Genomic DNA, 14,725 nt, shown 5'->3' on the forward strand with positions numbered 1-14,725 from the left:
TTCGGACGGATCGATCAATTTATTTATAAGATCTGAATGTAGGCAATCTTATTTTATTTTTGTTTTATAAAATGATACGAATAGTCCAAGACCCAATTTTAACATCAGTAGCATTTCAAAATAAAAAATAAAAAAGTTAAGCATTATTTTTAAAAAAAATCTCGAAAGATAGCATGACCGTTATGAAGCATGAGCGAGTGCAAGAGCTAATAAAATAAAACTTACTTTTACCTTAAAATAGACAGTTCACAAACGCATAAACCTAACTTTTAGTATAGAAATTTAGTCGAATTAGACAGTTCACTAGAATGAACAGAAATAAACAGACGATTAAATAAAAATAGGATATAATCGAGAATAATTGGCTGATTAATTAGAGAAATCTGCAAACAGATCTTCAATTAGTGTATTTGTAATGGTTTGGCCACCGTTAACAGTTAAACGGACGTTTAATCGGCCATTTAGACCTTTTTTTACAACACTAGAACTTAGATCAGAAATGGGGATTTGCATGCATTCTTCTCACTAGTGCCCGTCCTGCCTGTTATGTTGAGAAGAAATCTTCTCCAAATCCTCAACCTTCTGCACAAATGGCTCTATGTTGTTCTTGGAATAGTAGTCAAACTGTGATGAGAGATAGAGAGGGTGGGGGGAGGACAGTGAGATAAGCAGCTATGTACTTAAAAAACGAGTGCCAGTATACAAACAATTCACGGTCATAAAAAATGGGACCTTATCAAAGCCCAAAAATTAAATAATACAAATGCATCAATTTACTAATCAGACATACCGCTTGAATTATTTCTTCCTGTTTGGTGAGTAGCTGCTGCTGCTTAGCGATGCTTGATTGCCATTCCGACTCAGCCTCTTGGATTAGTCTCTCACCCTTTGAAAGGCATCAGAAAAGAAAAAGAATGAGAAAGAAGAAAAAGGAAGCTTTCATGTAAGACTACAGTAAGGATTAGATTTTGTCTGTACTGTCTGATATATTTAACACCAGGCCTAACCACCTTGGTACAGAAACAGCAAATTCCACTCATTATAATATGTATTTGCCGATAACCAAATTATCTATCTTCACAGACATTATTGTGAATTTCAATTAGACAACCATTTGAGTATGGTGGTGAAGAAGGGTTCAATCTGGTAATATGAACAGTTCTATTGCCATGACTTGGCAAACTTCATTCCCTATAGTCGTACTAAACCAAGATTAGGCAAAGTGGATCCACATTGGATTTCAATTATATATGAACAAGTTATCAAAAGATTCCAGTGGAGTTAAAGAAGTCAGGGGCAATTTAGTGATTTGTTTCTTAATTGATATTCATGCTGTGCTTTGGTATCATATTTGCAAAAGTCACAAGAAAATTGGGTGTTAATTACAAGTGCAGAAAATTTTGGGATCTCATTTGCATAGGAACAAGGGTGTAATTTGTGAAATAATAAACAGTAAGATTAAGCTTTCCATCTTAGTATTCATACTTTAGAAACCATGGCTTCGGCCTCTCTCTCCCTAGGTTCAAGAAGCTTTAATTTAAGTTCAATCTGAGACCTCACAACATTAAGTTTTTGAGTTTCCTCTGACAATATTTCTTCTCTTTCTTTCTCAGCCACCTTTAGCATCTCCTCAGCTTGTTGCACTGATCAATACAGGCAACAACAGTAAAGATTAAAATAAAGATTATAAAAATAAATAAAAAGCTACTTGATATGGATAAAATATGAAGTTCAGATTGCTATTCTTCTCTTTCATTTCTTGTTTTACGGTTATTTTGCACCGTTACACACGATGTCTATACAACACACAAACCTTTTCCTTGCTTGTCAACTAGCTTAGCTTCAAGTGTCATAACAGATACATGTTCATCACTCAGTTTTGCCTTCAGTGCCTTTATTTTCTTCTCCAGGGCTTTGTTTTCATTCACCTAAATTTCAAAAACCAAATAAATAAATAGAACTTTCTATAATATAAGCAAAGCCAACAGATAAACCATACAAGTTCTCCACATTTTGAATGATATAAGCTTAACAATAGAACTTTTAAATAAAACCATACTTGCTCCTGTAAGGCTTGCATCTTCTCCAAGTGCTTACACAACTTCTCATGTGCCTACATTGGTAACAAGTTTCAGCATTGCGCTTTTCAATACAAATAAAAATAAAAAGATAATAAACCTACATAATTGAAGGTACCCTTTTGCACACAAGTGGAAGAAAAAATTCAGCTGAAAGGAGGCCCTTGCAGAACTGACTTCTAGATACATAGCTTCAAACACACACTTACCTTATTGTAGATCTCACGAATTGCAGCTTTTTCCAGCTCCTTTTGCTTTGTCAATTTCTCAGAGTTCTTTGCCTCAGCTCTAGCCGATTTCTTCTCCTCTAGTGCCATCTTTTAACCAAAGAAATAAAATTCATGGGTACTTAAACTTACAAAATAAAATAAAAGTAATGTGGCAAGGAATTTAAAGAAAAAAAGAAATTAACATAGCATATTTGATCACAAAATGGTATGAACTATCATTCCTAAACTACAGCTTCTTTCTCATAGTTTCTATTTTTTTTATCCATATATCTATATGGATAAGGAAGGTATGAAAGTAATGTAAGTTATTGATCAATTACTTTAGGAGGGCCATATAATGTTCCTTTAAAAAGTATGACCTGGACCAATGGACTGTTTTTAGTGACTTTCTTGGCGAATGTACCTAACCAGTCTTTTGGTGTGCTTGAGTCAAACAAAATGCTTTATATTGTTTGGTTTTCCAGAAAAAAATTCACGAAGCATGTTATGGAACCTACCTGTAGCCTATCTGGCGACTGAACAATTTGAGAAGATAATTTTGAGATTTCTTGCGCTTTATTCATTAGCTGAAAATCAGCTTGAGATATCTGACAATAAAATAATAGAAAATATAGAATTAACAACAATTTCTAATAGCAACTAAGTACTTCTATTTTTTATTTCTTTTATAGTCTTGCTCTCTAGAGGTACACTTGAGTCACGATAAAATAGCAGGAACAGATTCAAATTATTTGTGGACTCCTTTAATAATTCAAACTACTGGAAAGAAGCCAATTGGATAAACAGGTGACTAGCAAAAAAAATACAATCCTTGTTGGCGACTTGTGTACTGCAAAGATTAAAAGAGATGATTAAATGTATTTGAGAACCTGATTGTTGACTGCATCAATTTCATCTTTGAGCTCCTTGGCATGGGTCTTAAGAGACATCTGTTGCTTGTTGTAATTTTGGATCTGTTGTTCCAGTTCCCTCACCTCCGCATCCAGTTGCTGTACCACTGGTTCCTCCATTTTCGCCTCTATTTCATGACCTTGTATAGCTTCATTGAGCTGTACATCCAAGAAGTTAATCAGATGTCAAGTGCATTTTGATCATCTCATATATTGCTAGTACCAAACCCAAACTTAAATTTTATAAATTAATTGAGGTGCTTTATGTACATTTCCTTTTAATAGTGTTTGAAGGGTTTTATGCAATTATGCTTAATGGCTGCTTTCCTGTGTTTTGTCTAGCTTAAGTAATACTTCTGAGGGGTTTCTTTAGATTTATTAGCATTTAGGGACATTACAGCTTGCACCAGTTCCAGCTTAGTTAGATTAAGGGGGGTAGGTAATACCGGTTGAAATGGTTTCAGCTGGTTAGTAAACAGGTAATCTTCTTTTATTGTGAACCTTGTAATGTGAATGTCTTTCTCATTTATGAATCCAGTTGCCTGTTCCACTTTTTTTCAAAAATAAAAATGTAGTCTAAATAAGTACTTAGCTTAGTTCTTTTCTGTGGGCTGCTGTCACCTCCCACAAAATATTTTAGGAAAGGTAAAAGCAGTACCTCAGATATCCTTGAAGTGAGCTCAGCTTTTCTATCCTCAGAACTGGGCATCTCAGCGAGCAAGGGGTTCAGGAACTGGAGCTTTTCATTTCTGAATCACCAAAGCATAGAATTGAAACCAAAATCTCACAATTAACAATATCGAAACACAGTTCATGAGGAAGAATTCTATTGGATGATAAAGGCAACTGTTATATTTGCAATTCTTTGTTGAGTTGAAATTACTGTATCACGTCTTCATGTTTATCCATAGAAGAAACCTCAAGTAAAATTGTATCAAGAAAAAAAAATAATAACTAAATGAGATCAACCGGTACTGGCCAAAATTTCAACCAGTACATATTGCTATATACCACAATCTAACCAATAGAACATAGTAAGAGCTCGTTTCACCTGTAATATATAAAATTTACAAGAGCACTGAGATGTTGCAATGTGCGTTTGGATTTGGGATCAGGCCGCAGCAGATCCCGCAATGTGAATGCATGATACTGGATGGAGGCAAAAAATGCCCTTATTTTTTGGTACAAACTATGAACCCGGATGGCATCTGCATGCTGGGATGGATCTTCAAGCACTGTCAGAGCCTCAAACCCGATTTGATCAGGGTCATTTCTGGTACAATAAAAGAGGAACTGTTATCAGGACACTATTAGAGTCTCTTGGAAATTAAGAGAACCCTATTACAACCATTGTCTATTGTACTTGCAAAGAAAACTCACCATTTATTTTTGCATATATAGCAGCAAAAGAAGTCAAGGTGTATTCAAACAAAAGGCCCCTAATTTGCAAATTGGTATAGGCAATTAGTAAATGAATGTCCAACACGTTTTAGGTGCATGTGGATCAAGTTTATCAGGAAACTCTAAAACAATAACACACTCTACAAGTAGGACTCTCTAGTAGCAGAAGGAATTGGGGTACATTACTCCAGATTCAGTTCATTTACACTGACAATTAAGGTCAGATTCCAGTAATTATTCTATAGCAGAGTTGTAGTCCATTTTTGTCACATTTTAACCTTTTCAAAACCCACGAAGTTTCTGGAATCAAATATTCTCGAGGATTAAACAAGCATGAAAAATCGCAATCTCTCTCTTGTAGGGTTTGGACTGTTTTCCAGTCAAAACTCCAAAAAAACCACGATCCACGTCATAGACAACCCCCCCCCCCCCCCCCCCCCCCCCACACACACACACACACATTTCGTTAGGAGATGAATAGACGGGGAGCATGGTACCTGAGCGGGTCGATATAGACTAATAAATTGGAGAAGATGGCGAAGAGAAGCTCGGCGGAGGGCTTGGCCAGGTCAGCCGTGCTCACCGCGGCTATTTCCTCCTCTTGTAAGACTCTCGCTATCTCCGCCGCCGGCAGCTCCGGGAACGAGTAGCTTGCCATCTCTCTTCTCTCTTTGAAAGGCTCGATAAAGGCCACCAAAAACTCTCTCTCTCCCTCTTTTTTAAACCTTCCAGAGACTGCCAAGGTACTCTCTCCGCTCTCTTCTCAATTCGACTATTCGAGTGGCGAATGGATTCGATTTCGAAATATTAGGCGGTTCGGGCCAATTCATATCAACCGTATCCTCTGCATTAACTCAAAGGGAATCTTTTGTTTTAATAAACTGTCAATTTTAAATGAAGTCAATCATACCTGCTTATAACATAGGATTTTTTAATATTAGTACAGATCTAGTTCATACGAATCTTAAGACATATCAGACGGTTGAGATTCATCAAATCAAAAGATTTCCTTTTGAGTTAATGCAGAGGATACAAATCCTTGTTTGGATGGATGGTAGAGGAAGAGAGGGAATGAAAAGAAAAGAAATTTTTCTGTCGAATTTTGTTTGGTTGACAAAGTTATATTAGAGATGAATGATACTGAAGGTGAAATATTTAATCTTGTATTATTGTAATTAATAGAATTGACTTCTCTCTCAATTTAAGATGTAACGGATGGAAATGAATTTTGTTACAAATATTTTAAAAAAAAGTAATACAAGTGTTGAACTATATATCTTATTTATATAATTTTCATATAAGTTTTTTGTCACAATCCTACAATAATCACCGCTCATTAATCTTATAAATTTTAATCAATCAAATAAAAAATATGATGGAAAGAAAAGTTAATTTTTTTTCTCATTAATCATTTAAACACAAAGATGTTAATACGTTCATCTTCATTTATATTCCATTCCATTTCTTTCTATTTTTCACCTCCTCTCCCTTCCTCTACTCTTCATCCAAACAGAGTATAAGATGTTCTTCACAAACTTAAATAGAAAGGAAAGAGAAGGGAGGAAAGAGGGTGAAAGGAAAAGAGAGGTTAAGGAAATTTTTTAATTGAGTTGCTTCAACAAAGTTCACAAAGAGAAAAGGAAACCTAGAGTTTAAATTTAAATTTTAACATATATTTTATATAATTATAACTATTTTGTTCTAATAGAGAGAAAAGAAAGACTAGTGTATTTCTAATTGGTATGAATCGGTATAGAGACTTGAGTTTCTCTTCGAGTTGCATATTATTATGACTATGCGCATAGATGATCTAGGATTTAGAATAGGAATAAATACAAAATATTGACAAGAGTGTAATTTTTTTTATTCTAACATCAGAGCGGAGTAGTGAATAGGAATCTAAAAAAGTCACGGCACAATGCAATTCCATCATGGCATGTATGCCGGTTACGTGATGTGATCATCTTTCAAAAATTTGACACAACAAGGCACGTCATACAAAATATTTTATCACGGCACAACACATAGTCATGTGTAATTAGGACTGTTAGATCTTGATCGAATGGTGAATCGTAAATAAGCTAACCTAAATTACGAAAAAAATAGTTAAATGTGACAAATGTAACTGGTCACGTTTGAACACGTCACGTGTGGTCACAGCGTGATTAACGTGATGTGACCGTTCACGTGTCATGACCATTCTTCTAAATTTAGCACGACACGACACATAATCCAAATTACGGAGACGTGAATGACCATCCTTCCAAATTGACCCAATCGTCAGGAATCCTAACAATCCTTTAGGATGTGAACCGCCATGAATTATAACGATTTTGGTCTCTTTTTTCTGTAAAAATTTCCAAAATGAAAATACTAAGCTAAAGTTTTGTCGAGGTACGAGCCATCCTCGGATTCCAGGCCTTCGGCTGAGATCCGCATTTTAGGCTCGAGCCCGATAAGTGGTTCAATTTGTCTTTTGGTCTTGGCCTTTTGTTCATTCTTGAATTGGTCTCTCAAGGAGATTCTCAAGCTATTTTTTTAACCCAAGACTTGTTTTATAAGGATCTGGGTACATGGCCTTATCACACACTAACCCATAACATTGTCACAACCAGTACAGTTTTGGCACTGAAATGTTAATCTCTCCTAGCTCCTAACTACAGCATTTGATGCTGATAAGATTGTTGTTGCAAAGGTCCATGTTCAATATTTTTTTATCCACATATATATCTGCATCCATTCATATAAATTTTATTAATTAGAAGTATATTTGTCAATGTAAAATGTCATTCATTATTCATCTTATAATTCCGCAGCACATAATTTTCTAATATAAGTTATCCATTTATGCCCACCTTTCTAACTCCTGTATGATGAAAGTGGAATGCTAATAGGTCTATGATATGTGTTGAGTACCGAGAACATAGCAAAGGTAGATTAGGGTTTTCTTGCTTTTAGTTACAAAAGTAGGACTTGTAAATAATTTCTTGTTAGTAATAAATTTAGCTATTAATCCTCTCTTTTTTTTTTTAAAAAAAATTACGTCTGCTCACAATGTTCCTTAATTTTTCTAAGAAATATAGTAGATTTAAAAACTTTGGGCAAATCAAGATTTGCCATTTTAAATACGTTATCACAATTGTCTTATTAAACCATCAGAGAAGTAAAATATATTAAATTCTAAAATAATTTAAAAAGAAAAGGGAAGGAGAAATCATGGATCTTGTCTCAACTCCATGCTTTATGTGGCAAGGACAAAAAGCTCTCCGACGAAGGCAACCATGATCCCGTTTTTTATCCACTAGTGGCGCTCTGCCATTGTCTATTTCTAGTTGAATATTTCTCGGATTCTGAGATGATGGATTAGTCAATGCTTAGTGTAGTTTTTTCAGTTTTCATGAGTATATGAGTTCAGGAATGCCAGGAAGAGAATGGCGAGTGAGAGAGAGCGAGAGAGGGGAAAAGAGGAAAGAGAGTTATTTTGGACGAATTCGAGAGGGAGAGCGAAAAAAAATGGCAACAATTAGGAAAACAGAGAAGTAAGAAATCGGATTTATTTAGTGGATCGGGTTTGAGTGGGGAAAATCCAGTATAATTGAACCACAATTTTAAGGGTAAGACTACGGTGCTATGGGTTGCATAGAGAGCTACGGTGCTACGGTTCAATATTTGAGTTTTCAAAATTCTAACGGTCGATCCGAACCGTTCATCTTGTTCTCCATATTAATATGTGTTTGGAGACCAAATTTTACATTTTTTGAAAAAAAATTACTATTTTTTTAGATAGGTAGAAAATTACTTGATCTAAAAAATTCTGCACCATTCATATATTTGATTTTCTGCCTATCTAAAAAAATAGTAAAAAATTTCCAAAAAATGTAAAATTTGGTCTCCAAATACATATTAATACGAAGAACTTAGGATTTTGAAAACTCAAATATTAAGCCGTAGCACCATAGCCCTCTATGCAACCCATAGCACCGTAGCCTTACCCCAATTTTAATTAGAACAATCCAATCTGATGACACATCGAACGGTCTAGACAGCCCAACTTGGTTCGATGGGCGTCGAACACCCCCCTCTTCCGGTAAGAATATGCTTCTTCTTTGTTCTTCTTTCTTTGTGCTCTAAAAAATATTACAACAACAATCAAGTCTTTAGTCTCAAACAAGTTAGGGCTCTAAAAAAAATATTATTTATGCTTTTTATTTCTTGCAAACTGAAATTTTAGAAATAACCATTTGATGTCAATGTATGTAACTCCAAATAAATTTGAGTAAAATATTTCAATTCAAAACCATTCTATTTTATTCGATACTTACTGAAATATTTCAATTTAAAAGATTTTTATGTCTTGGTTCCGAACTTCCGATCAGGGCCTTTAAAAAGCAACTCCTATCTTAAAATACACACGAAAGAAAGAGAGAGCCCAATCAAAATTATTTTTCCTAGCCAACCATGGCCTGTTCGCAAGCAATAGTCGTCATTATAATTCTATCCTTTTAGGGCCCTAATATTTTTATTTTGAAACGAACTTGACTTGGTGTTAGGACTGTAAATGAGCTAAGTTAGAACAAGTTATCTTCAACTCGTGCTCAGTTCATTTAGTAAATGAGAAAGTCAATTCGAGCTGGGATATTAATAACGAGCTGCAAAGTCAACTCAAGTTTAGCTCATTACTAATTCGAGTTGGCTCACATCTCATTTGACCAGTTAATTTTTTTAGTTATAGTTATATACTAGTAATGGTTTATCTAAACAAAAAACAATTCAAATGATTTAGTAAGAGTTTATCTAAATACAAATAATTCAAACATAATTAACAAGATAACTAACAAAACAAAAAATTCAAACAGCAACTTAGAAGTCATTTAGAAGGGCATAAAATTTATTGTGACGATTTTTGTGTAACTCGAGTTGTTAATGAGTGAGTTGAGATATGCTCAAACTCAGCTCATTTATTAAACAAGTCAGCCAACTCAAGCTGTAAAGGAGTGAGTTTAAGCGAGCAATTAACGAGCGAGTTATGAACGGATCACGAGTTTGAGCGATTTTGTACGGCCCTACTTGATCTCTTCCCCTAACTGGTGCGCGTGCTATGCGGGGATAGCAGATTTGTCCATTATTGAGGCCTCGCTGCCTCAGTTCACATGTGAAAAAATTGATAGACTTAATAAATTATGAAGTGTTTTGCAATTAAAAAAAGCACGTAATTCAGAATTTGTAAATCCAAAATAAAATAGCAAATTAATGTAAATCTCACAGTTCTGAATTGAAGACATCTTTAGGCGGAAGCGTTAATACTGATCTTCAATAATTTTCCTCAAATCTAATAATGGAGACCTTCAGCGTTTTCTTTACTTTTCTCTTTCAAAATGGACAAAACTTTTTCGGAATAATATCCTTCAAAATAAGTGGAGAGAAACATTTCTAGAAAATGATCCCTTAAAAAAATGGGCAGAAAAACATTTTAGGAATATTATTCGTCCCAATAGAAAAGAGATCTTTTTATATTCTAAGGCAACATTTGGGACCAATATAATTATTAATAGCAATCCGAATTTTTCAATCAAAAATTTAGACGCATTTTCGTTAATTTCTTTAAATGAAATTGGTGCATAGTAATAACATAGGCCGCCACGTAATAAAATAAAACTAACAAAAATGATTTAAATCAGTTCAGCTTATCCTTATTCATAACAAAAGGAGCACTTGAAAATTTTGTTTGTCATTTTTTGTTTTGTTCCCAACTTCAATCATTAAATTACTATTTGTTTTATCTAAGATGTCTATCTGGATTGAAGTCTGAACAAAACACCTGTCCTAGCGCCTCTTTCGCCCTTAAATTTTGCTGTGATGTTTTTTTTTTAACAATTATATAGAAATAGAGTATTAAATACAAAAATATACAATAATTCATCAAATTAATATTTAAAATTTAAAATTTAAATATGAAAAATCGACTAGAATGATGTAAACATAATAACAAGTTATTTATTATTTATTTTTTAATTAAAAATAACGTCCTACCTGCTTTGCTAATATCACGTCACGCGCTCACAACTTACTTTGCCTCTGCGGCTCTCTCTTCGTGATAAAACTCCCATAGCTCTCGATTTTTTTTTTTTTAAAACTCCTCGTCTTCTCTCCACCTCAACAGCATAATTATGTGCGAATAAAAAAATGCTCAGGTAAAAACCACACATCATGTCAAGAAACCCACAAGTCAACATGATTGCTAATTTCTACCGAATGTTGATATGCTTGAGCTTGCATATACAGATTAAAAATATCTGAAAACTGAGAATTTTGTTTGTAAGGAAACAAAAAACAAATTGCACAGAAATCCGTTGTAGTCTAGCTGGTTAGGATATTCGGCTCTCACCCGAGAGACCCGGGTTCGAGTCCCGGCAACGGAACCTTCTTTTTGTGGTTTTTCTATAATTTGATTTGTGCTTGATAGAAAAAATAAATTTCGATCCAAAACCGATCACGGCGAGAGTCGAACCCACGACCTTATGATTGGAACTTTTGTCGTTTTTGCTGTGATTTTAGAGTTATGCTGAATAAAAATAAATTAATTGTAAAAAGCGACCACAGTGGGAGTCGAACCCACGACCTTCTGATCCGAAGTCAGACGCGCTAATCCACTGCGCTATGCGGTCTTATGTGATAGTTTTGTAATATTTATATTATTAACTAGAACTATTTGTACGCCAGTCTTACATTCTACTTATTGACTACATCTCCATCACACAATTCATATAGCACTGCACGGCTGCACCTCACTCTCAATCGAAGCAAGGCCTGCAGAAAAGTTAGATGATTTATTTCTTTGATAGAATCCGTTGTCATGGTTAGGCTGGCCTAATTTGTTAACTATTTTGGAATTTTGCTCTTTCTTTAAGATGTTTCTGATTAATTAGTGATGGTTAGTGGTTACTATGGTTGTTAGTTGTACCAAATAAAAACCCTAATAATCTGACAAGGTTAAAGGTTTGACAGTAAGGAGCAATTTAACGATCAACTTAGGGCTGCTAATGATTAAGGTTCTGCTCAAACTCGGCTCAGTTCAATGAGAGAAGCAAAATGATTCGGCTCTAACTCGGCTCACTTTTAATAAAAAAAAGCTCAGCTCGGCTCATATAAGCACTTGGCTTGACTCGGCTCGGCTCGTGAGCTCGCGAGCCGGCTCATATTACAACTTGAAAAAATGATCATTTAACTATTTTAAAGAAATGATTGAAGTGGAATAGAGATATTCTTGTGATTTTAAATTACATATTGAAAAACTTTGATTATTTTTTAAATAAATGATCTAAAGAAATTTGAAAAAACAATCATTTCTTTAAAATAATTTCAAAATGTCAGCTCATATTACATGTTGAAAAACATTGAAATTTCAAAAAGGAAAAATTTGAAAAAATTTGAAATCTGAAAAATTTTGAAATTTCAAAAAAAAAATGAAATATAAGTTGAAATTTGGAAAAAGTTCAAATTCCAAATTTCAAATTTTTCATATTTCAAATTTTTTTCATATTTCAAATTTTTTCAGATTTTAATTTTTTTTCATATTTCGAATTTTTCAAATTTCAAATTTTTTCAGATTTCAAATTTTTCAGATTTCAAATTTTTTTCAGATTTCAATTTTTTTTCAAATTTCAAATTTTTTCAGATTTCAAATTTTTTCTTTTTCAAATTTCAAAGTTTTCAACATGTAATATGAGCCGGCATTTTAAAATTATTTTAAAAAAATAATCTTTTTTCAAATTTCTTTAGATCATTTCTTTAAAAAATAATCAAAGTTTTTCAATATGTAATTTAAAGTCACAAGAATACCTCTATCCCACTTCAATCATTTTTTTAAAATAATTAAATGATTATTTTTTTAACATATAATATGAGCCGACTCGCGAGCTCGCGAGTCGAGCCAAGTGTTTACATGAGTTGAGCCGAGCCGAGTTTTTTTCTTTCAAAAGTGAGCTGAGTCGAGTTAGGGCATTTTTTAGTTTCGAGTCCGATTCGTTATGAAATATTGAGCCGCTCAACTCATTAATCCGCGAGCCGGCTCAGCTCATTAGCAGCCCTAGATCAACTATTTTAAAACCCTAATTAATCTAATTTATTAATTAGTGTATACCTACTCTTTTCAACTTGTATTACATAGGTTAACATTTGGAGGTAATTAGACGCATATATGATTTATTTAATTGTCTCTGTAAGAGTAGAACTAGGTAATTCAAAAGTTCACCAAGCTCTTTTGTGAACTCAACTATAAAATCTATCGGATTGACTTCAAACGACGAATCAAAATTGTTGAAATCCTTCTACCTTACGAGTGATGCATGTACATGTGATACGTTCGAAAAATGAATGCATTAAAATTATTTTATAGACTTTCTAATTTTGCCCAATTGACTATATACTAAATTAATTCAAAAGTTTAAAATTTTCACATGTAGACGCATCACTGGTAAGGTATAAGGATTTTAACGGTTTGGATTATTCGTTTAAAGCCAATTCGATAGATTTTAGAGTTGAGTTGACAAAGAAATTTGATGAATTCGGAACACCCCACTTCTACTAGTCTCCGTAATATCTTGTTATCTCTCCTTTATATTATGCATCTTAAATTGAATTGGCTGTGCTGAAACTATAACGGCTATGATTGATTGATCTAAATTCGAATTGAATCTGAACTCTCCAGTTAAATAATATGCATTCCTTTGATCAAATACATCATTTATATGTGTAGAAGTCTACATTTAGTTCAAATTAGACCCACCGCACTTATTGCCACACATATTTTCACACATATTTGCAAATAACCGTAAATTTTGAAAACAACAAAAAAATTTCTCTAGCCCGACCCTCTCTTCCTTTCGGGGAGTGCTATTTTGAATGCAAGATTTATATTATTGAGAGCTGAGAGAACTTTTTTCTCTTTTATACCAACTTTGTCCTTAATAAATTTTCTTCCAAACTTTCTTTTAAAGTAAGTTATTATTAACAAAGAAAATATTTAAGACTTAACAATACAAATGGCAGATCTTATATATATTTATGGATTCATTAACAAGGAATGTAATTATTTTTACTTTTATTCATATGATCATGATTAAAATTAAAAGGAAAAGAAAATTGAAAGAAATAAAGATAGATTTTTTGAAACTAAATCAGACCTTGTTTTGTAACACCTCAGTGTCCTCTTTGTTTCATATGACTCGCACTAGTAGCAAAATTTGTTCGAACTAAGGTATGTACCAGTGGCTAACTGTTGGGTTTTGACTGTTCAAACCCATTGATTAAGTCTGTTGGGGTTTTGATTGTTCAAACTCATTTATTTGCTTAAGATGCGGAAAAAACGTAAAACAAAAAATTTTACTTCTAACTTAAGCCAAGGATTAAATGGGGTATGTCAAGAAACTTTTCAAAGCGGTCCACCTTCAGTATTCTTTTGGCATCAAAATCCAATTTAATCCTTTTATAGATCTACTCCATGATTGATTTCTAAAACTTTAATCTACTTACCAATTATATAGATTAATATAACATATTATACCTTGTCTCCAAATTCTAATTGGAATGCAGCTGAGCGAGAAGAGCGACATCTGGGAATGACTCGTCTCAGAGTATTAGACGTCTGATAGCTCTATCGGTTATCCACCAGGACTAACCAGAGAACAGTTTATTTCTTTTGTCAATCCGTATCTGTATTCAGATCTATTTAATATCTGCTTCATATCCGTATTCAAAAAAGAAAACGAAAATATAAATATGGTTTTACCACTATGCGCTTCGTTTTCAGTCTTGTTGTTCTGTTTTAAGTTCATTGATGGATGCTTTAAATGTGTATTTTATTTATTTATGTTTGGTTTCTATTAAATGGTAATCCAAGGAATGGAAAGAATCAATGGGTCCTCATATAGTCATATTAATCAATCATGTCGCTTATTTGGTTCACAACCACTTCGTCTGTTGTCGTCTTCCTCTTTGGATTTTTATGTTGATTTTCTTTTCTTATTTTCCATTTTTGTAAATTGTTTTTGATTAATTTACTTTTCTATCCTTTACATTTTAAGACCAATATTGACTGACTTTTTTCTTTCCTTCCTGATCTTTGATG

General features: G+C 33.5%; 1 protein-coding gene and 2 non-coding genes across 3 annotated transcripts; 1 reads left to right on the forward strand and 2 right to left on the reverse strand.

The window, feature by feature from the left end:
* Window positions 1-348: 348 nt before the first annotated feature.
* LOC144556110 (kinetochore protein NUF2 homolog) lies at window positions 349-5,359 on the reverse strand. Its single transcript, XM_078304601.1, has 11 exons — window positions 5,097-5,359; window positions 4,250-4,471; window positions 3,857-3,947; window positions 3,178-3,357; window positions 2,806-2,895; window positions 2,288-2,395; window positions 2,060-2,113; window positions 1,814-1,928; window positions 1,486-1,643; window positions 791-886; window positions 349-624 (listed from the first exon to the last, which is right to left on the reverse strand). The coding sequence occupies exons 1-11, from the start codon at window positions 5,255-5,257 to the stop codon at window positions 526-528; spliced, it is 1,374 nt and encodes a 457-aa protein (XP_078160727.1). The 5' UTR covers window positions 5,258-5,359; the 3' UTR covers window positions 349-525.
* Window positions 5,360-10,945: 5,586 nt separating this feature from the next.
* Window positions 10,946-11,018, forward strand: TRNAE-CUC (transfer RNA glutamic acid (anticodon CUC)). Its single transcript has one exon. It is a non-coding gene; the product is annotated as a tRNA-Glu (tRNA).
* Window positions 11,019-11,190: 172 nt separating this feature from the next.
* TRNAR-UCG (transfer RNA arginine (anticodon UCG)) lies at window positions 11,191-11,264 on the reverse strand. The gene has a single exon. It is a non-coding gene; the product is annotated as a tRNA-Arg (tRNA).
* Window positions 11,265-14,725: the final 3,461 nt, after the last annotated feature.

This window comes from Carex rostrata, chromosome 6, assembly GCF_964058835.1.
Source record: "Carex rostrata chromosome 6, lpCarRost1.2, whole genome shotgun sequence".
NCBI classification, from domain to species: Eukaryota; Viridiplantae; Streptophyta; class Magnoliopsida; order Poales; family Cyperaceae; genus Carex; species Carex rostrata.

Bases quoted from the DNA above. Each gene is read 5' to 3' on its own strand.
- LOC144556110 (XM_078304601.1), bottom strand. From the start codon at position 5,257: ATGGCAAGCTACTCGTTCCCGGAGCTGCCGGCGGCGGAGATAGCGAGA. The intron at 4,472-5,096 runs GTACCATGCTCC...TTATTGTACCAG, and splicing joins GTCTATATCGACCCGCTCAG to AAATGACCCTGATCAAATCG. The intron at 1,644-1,813 runs GTTTGTGTGTTG...TGTATTGATCAG, and splicing joins AGTTGACAAGCAAGGAAAAG to TGCAACAAGCTGAGGAGATG.